Genomic DNA, 16,354 nt, shown 5'->3' on the forward strand with positions numbered 1-16,354 from the left:
AAAAGGAAAAAAAAATTTAAGTTCCCCCCCCCAAAAATGTAAAGGAACACATAAAAAATAATAAAAAAAAATGTTTAAGTCCCCACCCATACATACACACATGCAAACATGTGTCGGGGGCGCATACGTGCAAAAACGACGATTGCGCCCATTACGCCGCACATGTTACATATCGCCGCGGACGTCGCAGTGAGAGCAATAAGTCTAGGGCCATCAATCACTGATAACACTAAACTGATGAGCGGTAAAAGCTTTTAAAGTGTCGCCTATGGCCAATTTTGGGTATGGTAGTTTTCTGCGATTTCGCGGGTGCGCGCAATTTTAAAGGTTGACATGTTTGGTGTCTATTTATCCGACGTGACCCTGACTTTTATATTTTACCAAAAAACTGGGTAATAATAAGTGTTTCCTAACATAAAGTTAAAAAAAAACTTTTTTAAAAATTTTCTTTAATTTTTCCTAATTATAGTAAAAAATAAAAACCCCAGTGGTGATTAAATACCACCAAAAGAAAGCTCTATCTGTCCCCAAAAAATGGTATAAAATTCATTTCAGTACAGCGTTGCATGATGGAATAAATGTCAGTCAAAGTACTGCAGCGCTGAATACTGAAAAATGGCCTGGCCAGGAAGGGGGTCTAAACACCTGGTCTTGAAGTGGTTAAAAACCTAAACATCTAACATGACAAATGAAGGTTTTTCTTTGTTAGGCATTGCCTGAAATAAAATGGTATTCTGTAATGGTTACATGGTATATTGGCGCACTGTGCTCAGATTTGAATACATTTATATGAAAATTACCAGGGAGACATTTTTCTGTAAAAGGTCAAGTAATACTGAGAAGTTGGAAGGAATAAAAAAGAGTTGATAAGTAAAACTCGGCTTAATGCATGATCAGTAAATCATTGTCTTGGAGCCGACTGGAAATAAGTGATTAAATATTATTAGACGCACAGCAAAAATCAAAGCATTTAGAAAGCCTGGAAAATGAATGATCATGTCTAATACAGTTTATGGTGGTATATATTTCAGCCTGTTAATTGTTTCAGATCTCCTGCTCAGTACTGTGCGGGAATTCCTCTTTATGCAAAGAGAACTAAACAACACACCTTGCTTTATTGAATATGAATACTCAAGGTTAGGTTGGATGTCGGACGCTGATCAGGGATATAACACATATTAACCCACTCAGTACTTTTAAAAGTGTTTGTCTGAACCAAATAAAAGATATTAAGTACATCTCTGCACAAAATGCACATTTCTCATGTTTTGAGCAGAAAATTGCCTGTTGAACCTTCCAGAAATCTAGCGTGCTCATAACGTCTTGTTTTAACTGACAACACTGCCCCTGTTGCACTGAAATAGTGGTTTTGAGTTCTGCCTTGTTCTACCTTGCTTGACTACAGATTGCTTCCCCTGCTCCTCCTCTACATAACATAAGTGGAAGGTGCCCTATAATACAGCTCAGGCACACTAGGCAGTGTTGATAACACTACTTGGGATTCCAATGCAGCAGAAACACTGTGTTGTCTGCTCAAACAGGAAGTTAGAAGCTTACTGGATTTCTGGCAGATTGTCACGATATGGGGTCCAGGCTACTGGGGCGTGTGAGCTCCGAATATTGCAGAGCGGGTTAGGGTCGCTGGCTGGGGTAATGTCTGGAATGCTGGTCACAGGAAGCTTGGGAACTAAGGGTCTGTGTGTTTTTGGGGACGCACTAGAGGTGCAGGATCTAAAAAGGGCCTGGTCTTCCACAGAGCCTCTAATGGTGAGGTGGATTGGCTGCTCACCTCATAGTTCTTGCATGAGATGCAAATTATATACCAACTGCAATCACTTTTGCTATTATATTAGTTGTGGACTGGGATTGAGCAGAGCCCAGGAACTATCATCCCACCACCACCCTTTCCCACAAATGTCCCATCCCTTCTGAAACTACCACTTTTACTTGGGTTTTGTTTTTAGGCATAATTATGGAAATACAAGCCAATGTCTGGCACTGGTTTTCAGCCTGTAGCACTTTGTATAATGTGATAGATGATTGTGCTTTTACAAAATCTGCTCTCATAATAATACTAACACAATATCCACTGCACAGTCTGTCAAGTTTAATTTCTGTAACAATGAAAGGCGAAAGTTGATGTGTTAAGCTTTGCCTCTGCAAACACAATTTGGATTATATCCCTCTGCTGTCCTTCTCTAGATACGTGATAAGGACAGTGCTGAAAGGAAAATGTTATTGTTCAAGGAACACTATTAACCAATAATTAACATTTAATATAAAGAACAACAGCAAATGTATTACATGTGCTGGTCTGGCTAAATATGAATCTGTACTCACTCAGAAATCAACTCTTAGATCTAAAATTGCACGTAATGGCTGGTTAGCTTCTTCCTTTAGCTCTTCAGTACTGCTGTAAAACACAAAAGTATATGAGTATCATTTAGTAAACTGCCCTCATTTCATTAAATGATATCTGACACTGAGGTAAGAAAGGTATAGTAAAATAATGAAGTATATAAAGATAATAACAAAAGATACTGACATATTACTATCCCTTTCTTACAGAACAGAAAAAGCCACACTATCTACACTAAAAAATTAGGTCTACCTAAAGCAAACTGTAAAATAATGCCAACAACCTTTATCTCTGTCTTAATGCCATTTCCGCAAAACTTTATTGGCAATCTAGAATTTTCCATTAGGCTGCTTAGGAAATACTAGGTGGAAGAATTAGAGCAGTTGTACATAGAAGGATGGGAAAGGAGGGCTAGCTTATGTTAGATTATGGGGCTAGGTTGAGTAGGCTGTGTTTTTGTTTTAGTAAAAGCTTTAAAATGTATTCAAGTACCTTAACTGTTAACAATACTGGGCCTTATTTGTGCCTCGCTCAGATATGCCTCAGCTGCAGATCCTCAAATCATCTCTGAATTTGTGCTGACACTGTTCCTCCTTCAAAAGGATAGCTATGTTTGTCCCTGTGTGTGTTGTAAAGTAGCCACCGCTCCAAGCTCACTCCTGTGATAGACTACAATCTCAATACAAATTAGTAAACTAAAGGTCAAATTGTAGTCTATCACGAGAGTGAGCTTGGAGCGGTGGCTACTTACAACACACACAGGGACCAAGGGGAACAAAAGTAGCCACCCTCCAGATGGAAGGACAGTGTCAGCACCAATTCAGAGATGATTTCACGATTTACAAATAAGGTACAGTATTGTTAATAGTTCAGTTACTTAAATGCATTTTTAAGATTTAACTCCTGAGTTTAGTGTCACTTTAACGCTACCCTGACACTCAATTAACCCTATGTCTTAACTCTTAACACTCAACCCCAAAACACATCCTGACCCTTACACTTAATCTTATCCCTAAAGTGAAAGCTTAACACTATCCCTTTTCCCCAATACTTAACACTCCTCCAACCCTCCAAAAACCTAAACTTAACCCTTAAACTATTCCCCCATTTTCTGTCCTTTTCATTTGTCTAACATAACCCCACAACTAGGCTCTATCATTAGCTAAGCACTTCTGTATACTCATCTTATGCTACTTCAATGGCTGACACCAGCACTCAACTGTAAGTAACAATAGCTAGTGGTCTATTTGTGGGCTGTTAAAAAAACTAGCCCTGATGCTACCCAGTATTTTATTCGAATAGAGGGAAAACACACCTGAAAACACTCGGACCCCTCCCTTTCATGTAGTGGTGTCGATTGACGGTCCCTTTGGACTCCTCCATGTAAGCTTTGTTAATATCCATAATACCATAATGTGTGTCTATATATGCTTGTTCTATTTATGAATGCAGTCTCCAATTTGCCTCACATGGGTTCTCTCTTATTTAGGATATATAAAATTCCCCTGAAAAGCCCATTAGGGCGAAACATGTCGGGTTTTATCTGAATGAGTCCTCTATTATGTCCTATTTTAAAAATAATTGTTGACTTGATGTAACACTTATACTACATGTGAATTGGACCAATTATGTTTCAACTTTATTTATTTATTTCCAATCATGTAATAAATGAATTCATATTTCTATACAATTAGAGAGTTTATAGCATTTCTTAAAAGTCCCTCCCCTTTCGGTAATCGCATACCTTAAGGTGGAATCTACTTCTTGTATTTTGTGTAAGTAACAATAGCTAGTGGTCTATTTGTGGGCTGTTAAAAAAACTAGCCCTGATGCTACCCAGTATTTGAAGTATCGGCATAGGTTCCAGTACATAACCATTATTGCCTAATTTTGCATTAGCTGATCACCAGACCAATTGATCATTGCATTCAATGACAGGCATCCCAACCTGAAATAATTCATTTCAGGGAGGAGCCCTTCTCATTTCAGGGAGGAGCCCCCCCCCCCCCCATCCACGAGGGGGGGGGGGAGGGCACCTCCCTGAAATTATGGCAGATAGCAGAGGAGCTAATGCTTTCCTTGCTATCTGCTGTGGTTTTTTTTATTCTAACAGCTTCTGCCATCAGAATAATAATTAAAAAAAAAAAACCCCGCTTGGGAATGAGTAGCCAGATTGCCATTGGCTATTTCAATTTGCAATAGCCAATAGCAAGCTGACTAATGCACCCGTCCACTGCTGCTGTCAATCAGCAGAGGAGGACCTGATGGAGAACTTCAGGTCCACCTCTGCTGATTGACAGCATTAGAGGGCGGGTGCAATAGCCAGCCGGCTATTGGCTGTTGCAAATTGAAATAGCTAATAGCAATCTAGCTATTTATTTACTCTGATGGCAGCTGGTGGACCCGATATCATAATAGAAAAAAAAAACAGACAGCAGGGAAAGGTTTACGCCAGATAGAGCAGCGTAAACCTTTCCATGATAAAATGTTTCTACCTCGGGCATCCGGGAGTCACTATCTTATAGCGGGAGGCTCCTGGAACGTCCAGGAGAGTTGAGATGTCTACAATGATAACAGATGAACACAGCTAATCAATGCAAACAATGACATTGACATTATATTAAAGTCAAAAGGATTTTAAGCGATTTCAAATGCTGATGAAATCACTTACAATGGATGGAGGCTCCTTGATTTGTTTAAAAGTTTTTGTCCCCTGAGCACTGGTCCTGACTTCCTGTTTTAGAGTGACTCCTTTCTCAAGCAGAATGCAATGCAGTCACCCTTTTGTGTGCTCGTAAGCTGTGCGTGTCTTCACAAACACACAGACACAGGAAATCAAGCTACTTCCTTCCCCCCTGGTCCCCTCTCCCCCCTCCTCCCTTCTCCAAACTAGAAGATGAACAGTTTCTGGAGACAACACTGTCCTTTGTGATCTTGTACTGGGCAGGAAGTTCAGGGAAACTGAGCTGAAAGTCTTGGAAGCAGCTGTTCAGAAACATGATGATAAGTGTTTGGGCAAACATGTAAGTCAATGCTTTGCTGGGCAATTTATTTTTGTTTGATCTGGATTCATTATTGGAAAAATTGGAAAAGAAATTGAGAGTTGAATATTACTTTCAGTTTAGGTTTGGTTTTAGGTTTTTTTTTCTAGTTCGGTATTTTTGCAGCTCCTGTTAAAAAATAAAGTAAAGGCATTAACAAATACCAAGTGTATATAATGTGATCCCGTATAAATTAATTTGTGATGTTTGTGCTGTTGGGTTTTGGTCTTTTAATCACAGTGTAGTTGATTTTATTTTCATTAGCAGAAAATGTAGCTTTCATTTTCAATGAGGGTATTGATTGTTCATGATGCAGGTTATGCTCATAATTACGAAAACGCTAACTTCACTCTCGATTGATTATAAGGCAACGTCTGAGGAACATGGCATCTTCAGCAGAGGCTTTGAAAGAAGCGATTAAATTGGAAAAATAATAGATTTCCTTTAAATGTGTTTGCAACAATTTTACGCCTCATAAACAATGTGATTTGAGCCCTAAGACCAGACAGTGTGGGAGTTCTTCTGCATAATGATAAAAATTTTAATAGCTAGCGTAACTTTATATGCTCTTATATTCTCATATGTCTAATGACTCTTAAGTTGGTTGGAAAGGGTTTTCTGCTTTACCTATAGATTTATTTAGTTTGCTTGTTCCACCATGAGGGACCAGAGTATTACAGTGCTACTATGCATCCTGACAACAGACTGTTGGGCCATATTCATCTTGGTGTTTCTTCTGCTTCAACCTTTAGGATGGACATTGCCATGATGTAGATCTAGGATGAATTAGACAGTATTTTTCAAGGAAAGCTAGACCCAACAATAAAAATTTTTATATATTGAAGCTTAGCACTTAGATGTGGTGGCTGCATTAGGTTTTTTTCAGGCCAAGTACATTTTCTGCAAGTACAGAAAAATACCAGTTGATCTTGCCAGAAGTCCAGTGTCATTGTAACTCCCTGCGTACTGAAATGAAGTCTCAGATAATGTTTTTAACTTTCCCAAATTTCTTCTGTGGACTACACAACACTTCTTCCCTATGTAACGAAGAATAGGAGGCATCTGTATATATACAGTGCAGTAAGTGAGTATTGCCATTCTAAGACCAGAAATCTAGTGCTGGCAGTGTCGTAAAGTGAAAATAAGAATATCCTCTGCCGGCTACTGTATTTTAACATGAACAATAAGACAATCAGCTGCAGCCACTTTAACTTTTTTTTTGCTTGACTTCAATATTCAGCATCTTTTTGAGCTGGGTGGTGTTGGCAGGGCTCATGGCTCAAATTGTGGCAGATTCACAGGCATTGGCCAAAATTCGGGCCGTGTGTGGCCAGCTTTACCATGCATCCAGATATTATAAATAAATATATCTGATGCTAAATCTGCCTTAAATGCTTATTCTTTCACATATATTCTGGTATCTTTGTGTAGCTTTCTTCTTAGAATGACAATTTTCTGGTGCCACTAGAGAGTCTGTTTATCTCAATGCCATCTCTATCTTGCTGTGCTTCTCCCATCTGTCATTCCTCTGATCTTTTTTTTCCTGATGCTTTTTCTATAGTAAGATGAATTACCACAAGAATGCGCACTAAGGAATTACAAGTAATTTCAGTTTTGTTTAATGTGTTAATGCCTTATCTTTACCAATGTGTCCTTTGTTAATTGTAAGACACAACCCTGTTTTAATACATTTGATAGCTGCAACTTCAGAAAGAAGCATTATAGTGTATTCATGAAAAGGAAAGACATATGCTAGTGTTTAATAAGATGCGACTCTTAAAGGGAAAAAGCTATGAAGAAAGGGGTGAAAGAAAATGGATATAAAAGTGTAGTTCAGTGTAGTGTGACCTAATCATTGTAGATGCACCATGACCTTTGGTCTTGTTGATAGTTTTCATCCCTCTACTTCTCACTTATTGCACTCACAAAGGTTGCCAGTCCCTTCCATATCATCACAAAAGTAAACTCATTAGAATATGATTTTGACTGCTTCAGCCTTACAGAAGTACCCCATTCTCCACCTAGAAGAACATATGAACTGATTTACACCTCCCCCCCATATCCATTCATCATCAGAAATCCTATCCTGGAACATATTCTTCTCAACCAAAATATTTAAAGCCCCCTGGCAGCTGTCTTCTGCTTCCCCGACCTTAGTAACAATACACACCCCATCCCTTCCTTCTAGTGATCCTATCTCTCCTCTGCTTCAGGGCACACATTGTTCTACTTCCATGAAGTACTCCATTCTCAGATTGGTTGACCTCCCTAATTTCAGCTAAAACTATCAACACATGCATCAAGGATGCTTTAGCCTAATTGTCACCTTTTTTTTGAGGTTCTTTGACCATTTTTTGTAAAATATCAGTTGTTTACAGAGCTCAATAGTTCAAGCACAATTTTACACAGAAAAGTGTCAAAGGCGTGACTCATCTTATTACAAGGAGGTAGAGCATGTCAGAAGAAGGTAACTTCTGCTTGACTGTCTCTTTAGCTAGAGTAAAGCTCTGGAGAACTTAACTAACCTAATGTAAAGTAAATAAACATGTATTTGTAAAGTAAAAATCATATGTATAACATATATGAGTTTTAAAACTATCAAAAAAATATGGAGCCAATAATGATGTGATTGGAGCAGGGTGTAGGATGTGATCTTGTTCAAGATGAAGATAAGTTGGTTATGCTACTGGTCATTTTGTTTATTAGGGAAAGGTAAACTCCAACCCAACATTCAAATGTTGTATTTAAACCTAGGCTGAACTTAAACATAGGTTCCTTGCTAAGTCACACATACCAGGTGTAGACTGAAGCCGTCCATATACTATGTAAATTTGCACAGTGGGTGCTCCTGTCTGCACCTTTCCACCCTGCATTCCTCGATCAGAAGATTAAAGGAGCAGATTGGAAATCTTTGGCCAACCGGTTCTTGCAGTTTGGGTATTATGCCAGTTGCCACTGTCCTCCATCGATGCTAAACAGGAATCTGTTATATTTTTTCTCGTTCAGCCCCCAGGTTGAATTAAAAAAAATATACAAGTGCATATCCTACTTTAGATGATGAGAGCGGTCCTTCTTGCACATCAAGTTTGAAAGCCAAGAAGACTGATGGAATGATCCCATCGCAGCCATAGCATGCACATCGCGGCCATCATCACCAAATAGGCTCTGGTGGTTCCTGGTTCCTGAAGACTGACCCTTTCTGCTGTTCCTTTGCAGCGAGATGTGCTGTTCATTGAAACCCTTTGGCTGCTGGTATCAGTTTTGGAGTGGTCCTGAATCTAGATCTGGAAAAACAATCAGACCAGTTTCTAAATGATTGGGATGATTTAGTGATACTCAGTCAAATACAAATTAGCCAGGTCCCTAACCAGTTAGAAACAGTATAGGGAAATGTAGTTAAAGGCAAAGTAACCTGACCCCTAACAATAACCTAACCTTTAGGCTGAATCTGACACATAACTCTCTACACAACTGAGCTCTACACATTATCCCAACCCCTAAAAACTTACCTAAAACTTACCCAGACCCTGAAACTTAACATTTAATCTGGCCTGATGTCCCCAAACAGAGTGGGAGAAGGGGGAGATTGGGTTCCACCCTATGCCATCCTATTCCTCCAAACGTCTCAAATCTGCACTACAACATTTAGATTTAATTTGGATTGTGCTCGAGCAAGGGGCAACAGTTTTTAAGATGTATCTTTAGATATATTTGCATAGGAATGATGTTGTATTGCATCTATAGCTCCCCCAATATATCCCAATGGTAAAATGAATACTTCAATAGCATTTACCAACATAATATAATAAACAATGATACTTAGAAATTATGGTAATTTATCTATATTGCCTTACAATGTCAACTTTGCCAATGGTGTAGAGAAGTAAGGGTAACGTTTTACAAGTTAAGGTTTATAGCTGGTTCCAAAGGCCTTTTATAGTTAAGTGGAACTCAAAACAACCAGAAAATACAGTTGAAACCCCTATTTATAAAATGCGTTACTTAACTAAACATGGTTAAGCAGTACATGTGTGCTTATGATCTACCTTCTTCCCTGTGTGCTTTCTTTTTTTGCAAGGAGGATGACAATAGTTTTCACATAATAGACAAGGTAACAAGGTCACTTTTGAGAAGGCAAACTAAAGTGGAACTCAATAAAATAAAACTGCTAATTTAGTCTTAACAGAGTGCAGTGTTTACCTTATTTCACAATCCCACAGGTTTCCTCCTCACCGGAGGACTTGTCCCACAAAGCTGCTCCTCTTCACCAACAGTTCAGCTGCTAACTCGCTGAACTCATCACATACAACGCAGGACCCCTAGACAAAGTGAGCAGTGTGTATGTGGGTTGGGGTGAGGGGTGGATCACAGGCTACAAATCCATAATGGACTTTACTGCCTCCTGTACTTGTCTTCCTCTAGTAACCTGATCCAGTCAGAGCCACCAGAAACTTCTCAGAAAGGAGAAACTTACACAGAGCTATCCATGCTTACCCCTCATATGATGCTGTTTGAACCTGGTCATTGGCAAATCAGACATAGGGTTGCCACCTTTTTCTCAAGCCAAACCCGAACACTGTAGCGCCTTGCGGCAATTTTTTGTATATCCCTATGCATAAAAGTACCACAACCTATATATAGACATACTAGAATGTCATTTCTGAGCCTGATGAAGGGGACAATGTGCAGCCCCGAAATCGCTTGTCGTTTGAATGACAACTATCAATAAAATGGCTTTTTCACTAACATGGAATCTTAGTGCTGGTGACATCGGTATTAGACGATACGTACTATTGCACATAAAAGATGCCCCCACAAAAGATGTCACAGGTTACCTTTGGCATTGATTATGGGGGCATGCTTTATGTGCTATACTAAACCCCAACCCCTCCCCCTTTTCAATTGATATTTCATTTAATTACATTTAATAAATGCCTGTTAGTAAGTAGAGAGGTAAGACTCAGTGCAAAGGGTGGTCCCAGGCGAAAGCACTCCACACCGGCTGCCGGAGGATGATTTCTCTCTCTCTGCTCTCTACCTGATGTCACTTCCTCCCACCTAGTCCCAGCCGTGGAGGAGAAAAATAGAGGGAGGGAGAGTTGAGGGACTGGAATGACAGTGCGGCCCACCGCGAGGTATGCAAGTCTGCAGCTTTCTAGCCACAAGTCCAGTTTGAATAATGTGCCTGGGTGTGAGGTGGGCTGACACCCGGGCACAGGATTCCAAACTGGACTGTCAATCCCGGATGGGTGGCAACCTCAATCAGACACTATTTGCAGTACTTTTACGTGATTTCCTATAACGCAGTTAGTGGGTATTTCTTGGGGCACTGGGAGCAGATGGAGGCTGTGGGGGAGCATTGGGAAGATGTATAGTGAAGTGTTATTTCTGTGCTATAAAGAGAACCTGTTACTTCGCCTAGTATCAGCAAACTAAAGGTTCACATTATGAAATGCAATCAGAACTTTCTAAACTCTGAAAATAAGTACAGGAGAAGAATATCTTCAAAGTGTGACAATATCCAAATGTGCTTATGTTAAAGTTTCTTTCGCTGAATTGGTCTGCTGATCATACTCTGCATGGGTTGCTAGACTGGCCTCTAAAGCTTTTCCTGAGCATTCAAAGACTGAGTTTGGAAAGCCTCTTCCTTCTCTACATCGCAGTGCCGCTGGCATCACTGAATTATTTATGACAGGCACACAAATTTAGAAATGTGAAGACTTCACAGGAATTGTATTCTCTAATTTATTTTACATATTTATGTTTTCAGTAACAATCAATCAATTGTCTTCTTTTTTTTTTTCTTTTTTTGTGTTGCATGAGCCAAATTGCATTATATTTGGTAGATGTTTTGACACTTACTTCCACCTTGTTAGACAGTGATTGCAACCATCAATAAAGTAATGAGCAAATTCATCCCCTGTGCTTTTTAAATAAACATTTATTACATTAGTCATTGAAACGTGTCTAATTCTTCTTTTTTTTTTTACATTATTCATATATTTTTCATGCCTGTATTTAGCTCAGAAAAAAATAACCAAATCCAAGTTTTAGTTTTTTGGTATTTTCCCTGAACCTGATTGGCCTCTATAAGGCTGTCTTCACACTTGCCTGGTGCATTAAAGTGCCTTATGTCACATGTTAATGTGTGTTGCATTACGGGAGCTCATTTATTTTGAATGGGCTGCCAACAAATCCCAGCACACCCAAAACTTCACCCTTTTATTAGAATGTGTGTGTGTTGCCATCATGCATTGTGGCTTGTTGCAGTGCAGGTTCAGTGCCTTCCCAGATAGCAAGTAATTGTGCTGCAAGTTTGAAAATGACTTGCTAAACTCTTGCAGACTTGCCAAGCTTCACAATTTTGTTCCACAATTACAGCAAGTCTGCATTGCAAGTCTCCAGACCAGCGAGCTTGCAGAGCTCTTGCTAAGACCTGCAGGCCTCTTGCTGTAGACTTGCCAAGCAATTTGCTACAAATTCAAAAAGTGTCAACTAGAACTTGTGCTGCGAGTGTTCTCTAAGTCTACAACTTGCCAGGAATGTGTGCAGCAAGTTAACAAAATACCAATTTCACCCTGACACAAGTTTGTGGCAAGTTATCCTTGCTATCTGGGTTACTGTGTTGTGACGCAATTCAAAATGAATTGCACTGTAGCGTACCAACACACATAGTATACATTACAGCAAATTGGTAGTGTAAACAAAGGCTAGTGTAAAAATCAGCACTTTAGTAAATTATTATTTATCATCAAAGCAAGAATTATTAGGAGACTGTACCTAGCTTTCTTTCCTGGTGACCATTATCAACGGCACATAAAATTAAGGGAAATCTAAAAATTTACAGTTGTTGCCACAATTGCTGACACATGTTAAAGCCGAACTTTACCCATATCATTAAAATTATGAAAAGGGCACCTTTAGAAATATTTAGTAATGACAATCTACAAACATATACTTCTAGATATAATTTCTTTTTTATTCTTTGCAAAAACGTATTTTCTTTTCCTCCTCATTCTTCTCACAGTAGCCATTATTACCAAGCGCAGCTTACTAGGTCTCTTTTACTTCCTGGAACTCTGGCACATGTGATTAGGACATGTGACCATGCACATCATCTTAGGGGAGGAAAATTCCTTTCCCTGAGATCTAATGAGATTACAGATAAGATTTTCCAGCAATTCTTTGCTGATGTAGCCTTCCCAGGATGCAATGCTTGTGCACATTATATCACTAATGCCCAAGAGGATCAGGAAGTGGAAAAACAATAATTGTAAGTAAAATGTAAATAAGTTTGTTTAATTAATGAATGTAAGATTATTTCAAATCAGCATGCAGAGCTGAATGCAGATGTGATTTTTAGAGAAAGTGGGTAAAGGGCCACTTTAAAAACAATATAAATAAAGATGAAAGTCTCTTATTCCAACTGTTCCAAGCGAAAAGCAATATATTTATATCTGTTGAATCATCTATATTAAAACATATAAAGAACATGGTGTCTGAAAAATCCACTAAACTTTTATTATGTCAGGAAAGACACCCTTCCCATTTATTATTTAACCCCTTTGGCAGCACAGGTAGAGTAGTCTCACTCTTCATGTACTGACAAATCTTTTTGGGCAGTTTAATCTTGAGGACAGGGTCACTTTTAATAAACTTAATATGTATCTACGGTCTTCATAGAGGAAGTAATTTGTAATGTGGTATCACTGTACACATGCACACTCTTCAGGAATGCACAAGTTTGTCACACATTTACTATACAATGAACACTAAAGAATTAATGAAAGACTTTCACAAGAAGACATTAATATTTATTTCTACTGCAGGTCAGAAAAAGCAGCTGGAAGATCATTCTGATTTGGCTCAAGAAGAATGTAAGTCAGAAACGGCTGAGAATTCAATTGAAGAACATCTTGAAGGAGGGCATGATGCCGATGGAGAAGAGATGACAGATGGAATTGAAGAAGATTTTGATGAGGATGGAAGCAATGAACTGGTATACAATTTTTATTATCTGGCCTGGACTAGCCATCTGTCAACTGCAGCATTTCCCAGAGAATCAGATATGAGTTCTCATAACTGCATAGACTCTCTGAGATGAGAAAGAGGCACACCTTACTGCACAAAGTATGCTGGCAAAGGACACATTCCTGCCATGCTCCCAGTTAGGCAGAAGAGTTAATATGTGAACAGAGATATTTTTTTATCACTACTTAATATTGGCTTTTAAATTAAATAAATGCAATATTTGTTTTAGAATGGATGAAATGTTTAGTGCAGTATAACACTTTTAGTAGTTAAATAATACATTATGTAGCGGTCTATGCTTCAGAACAAAAAGAGGGACAACTGGGGTGCAATGAGGGACAGAGGGGTTATGTTACAAAAGAGCAACAGTCTATCTAAATGAGGGACAGTTGGGTAATATGGCTTAGATCTTCCCAGTTTTAATACAATAGTAATGTTGAGTGGACACTCTGTAGCTTTAAAACATGGCCTCATAAATATTTGTGTAACATAACTGTATAGGAGCCCAAATGTACCAGAGGTACCAGAGAATCATGTAGAAATGTTTGGTGAAACAAGCCGGGGTCAATAAAAGAGCAGGTGTGCAGACACATGAAGGATCAAGCCTGGTGGGTAAAAGGAATCAGCAGTTAGTTTTCAACATAGCAGGTTATGTGTATACTGATGAAGATCTTTCAGTAGTGAGACCTGGTAGGACTAATCTTTAAATAACTTAGTTGGCTCCACTGTGAGCAATGAGCATACAGACATGCCTGCTAGACATGAACATACATGCACCAGCACAGAGGTGCATGGACATTCACAATTATGTGTGCAGAACCATGCGCATGCACACATGCACAAGCTCATGCCAGGATTTGGCTATGTAAGCTGGTGCAATATTCCTGACAATTTGTCTTCAACCAGGCCTAAAGGACTACTACTGTGAAAAGATTGTATTCTGGTAACTGTATACAAGTAATGGCTTATTGCTTGAAAAGTTTAAAAAAAGAGAAAGAAAAGGAACATAGGAGCGTCAGTTTATTTTCTTTTCCATCCTATGTTGGTCCATAAAAAATGTGAGTACCCTGACACAGTACCTGAGGGATATCTGGCATGATGGGGATGCTGGTACATATTCCCACGAGGATGCTGTCTACATAGAGCTGTATGTTTTCCCTGTGTTTGTATAGGTTTTTCCCTGGTGTTCTGATGTTCTCCGATGTTCTCCATACCCAAAATCCATACTAATAAGTTCAATGGTATATGACAAAATTGTGCCTAAATTAAATTAAATTTCCTGCAGAAGAAAGACCTGACAATCTACCTTCATATCTATAACCAATAGCACTGCATATAGATTATATATTAGTAGTGGTAGTATTATAGATATTTGATTTCTATAACCAACTGAAAAATATGGTTTACACCCCATTAAAAGGAGACCAGGTTAAGGCTACAAATGGTGCAGTTCCAAGGTATGAAGGGTTGTGGTTAACTGCCTCATGTGTGGCGATCTTTTACTTGTCTAGGATAGTTACAATAAGTCAACTTTCCAAATGATCACCTTAAGATGGCATAGACGACAGCACTAGGCAGAAAAAAGTTCTGGTACCTTCTTTTCAACAAACAGGTTAAGTAGGGATGTGTAGGGAACAGTGATTATATGCAAAAGACAATAATCTATTGCAGCAAAACATATTTCTGGTTATTCATACTAGTTACCAAACTGTAGTCAGAAAAGATAAGAAATTAATTCTGATTAGCTCATATGAATTGCTGCATTTGCACCTCCTTGAACTGCCGTGTTTAATGAATACATCATCCTTCACCCAACATTGAACCTTTAGTATAATATATGAAGAAAGCTTAATAATAAAGAGGAAAAAAATATTTCTTCTACCTTACTTGAAAAAAATAGCTGGGATATAGTTAAGCTCTTTTTTGTATGCCTTGCAGCTATAATACTCATAGAAATCATGGACCAAACTCACAATTTCACTATTTTTTATTCTTTTGATTTCAGATGGAAAATCACGTATCAGATATTGAAGATACAAGTAACTGAAAGTAAATCTTCTGGTAAGTCTTTACACATAACAAACTGATCTGTAACATATTCATGATTAAAATGCAGATTCGTGATTAAAAATAGGATTTTTTTCTTTATCGTAATTGAACAGTATTCATGATTGCTGGAAGATGTTTTACTTTTTAATATTGATTTGTATAATTAATAGCAGAAGCAAACAAAAATAACAGTTAACTGGCATTTGGATAGGTAAAATGTAATTATTTATCTGACTTACTAAAAGTGGAACTGAAGTGAAAACTTTGTTTTTTAGTTTTCGATAGAGTGGAGAGGAATTAGAACATGTGTCAGGTTTTTATTGCTGTGTTTCCCCGCTAGGGAGATTTACATTCTCTATTTGTTCTGGTGATCATTATTATTGAAAGTGAAAGAAAATCCTTAATTTTAGGTTGTTATCAGAACGGGAATAGATGGGAAACCTTCCAGTCTGGACACTAGTTCTCGTGATCCTACTAATCACCAGGGATTTCCCTCTCTTTGAATGAATTTCCTCTTACTTACTATTGTGGCTATCAAACAGGAAGTGAAGGGAAATCTCCCCAATGGGATACAAATGGCAAACAAAAGCTGACAGGAATTATAAAAACAGTTTTGTTTTCAGTTCTACTTTAAATCTCACTTGTGACACTATCATCAGCTCCTCCTGGTTTTATCCACTTGGAAGGAAGCTTAGTCTACAGCGATGCCATGTTTGTGTCACCATGTGCGTATTGACCAGGTTTGTGAAAGGTTTTCTTTGAGTGTTGGGGAGGAAGGTTAAGAGTTCAGACATTGTTTTAGTTGTTAAAGCTAAGCTAAAGCTGCACGTTAGCTAATCAGTAAGATAACTTTGCTGCTTTCTGGTTTAGATGT

At 38.5% G+C, this 16,354-nt stretch overlaps 1 protein-coding gene across 4 annotated transcripts in view; it reads left to right on the top strand.

Moving 5' to 3' along the window:
* RALYL (RALY RNA binding protein-like) overlaps positions 1 to 15,510 on the top strand; it is a 256,662-nt gene extending 241,152 nt beyond the window's left edge. For 3 of the 4 annotated variants that reach the window (XM_018555771.1, XM_018555773.1, XM_018555774.1), the window contains 2 exons: positions 13,230 to 13,399; positions 15,437 to 15,510. In XM_018555771.1, the coding sequence (XP_018411273.1) occupies positions 13,230 to 13,399; positions 15,437 to 15,478 (212 nt within the window). In that variant the 3' untranslated portion in view covers positions 15,479 to 15,510. Of the gene's footprint in view, positions 1 to 4,053; positions 4,057 to 13,229; positions 13,400 to 15,436 lie in introns of all 4 variants that reach the window. The other variant, XM_018555772.1, reaches the window with a different exon arrangement.
* The last annotated feature ends 844 nt before the right edge of the window (positions 15,511 to 16,354 follow it).

This window comes from Nanorana parkeri, unplaced genomic scaffold (genome assembly GCF_000935625.1).
Source record: "Nanorana parkeri isolate BGI_ZX_2015 unplaced genomic scaffold, ASM93562v1 scaffold213, whole genome shotgun sequence".
Taxonomy (NCBI): Eukaryota; Metazoa; Chordata; class Amphibia; order Anura; family Dicroglossidae; genus Nanorana; species Nanorana parkeri.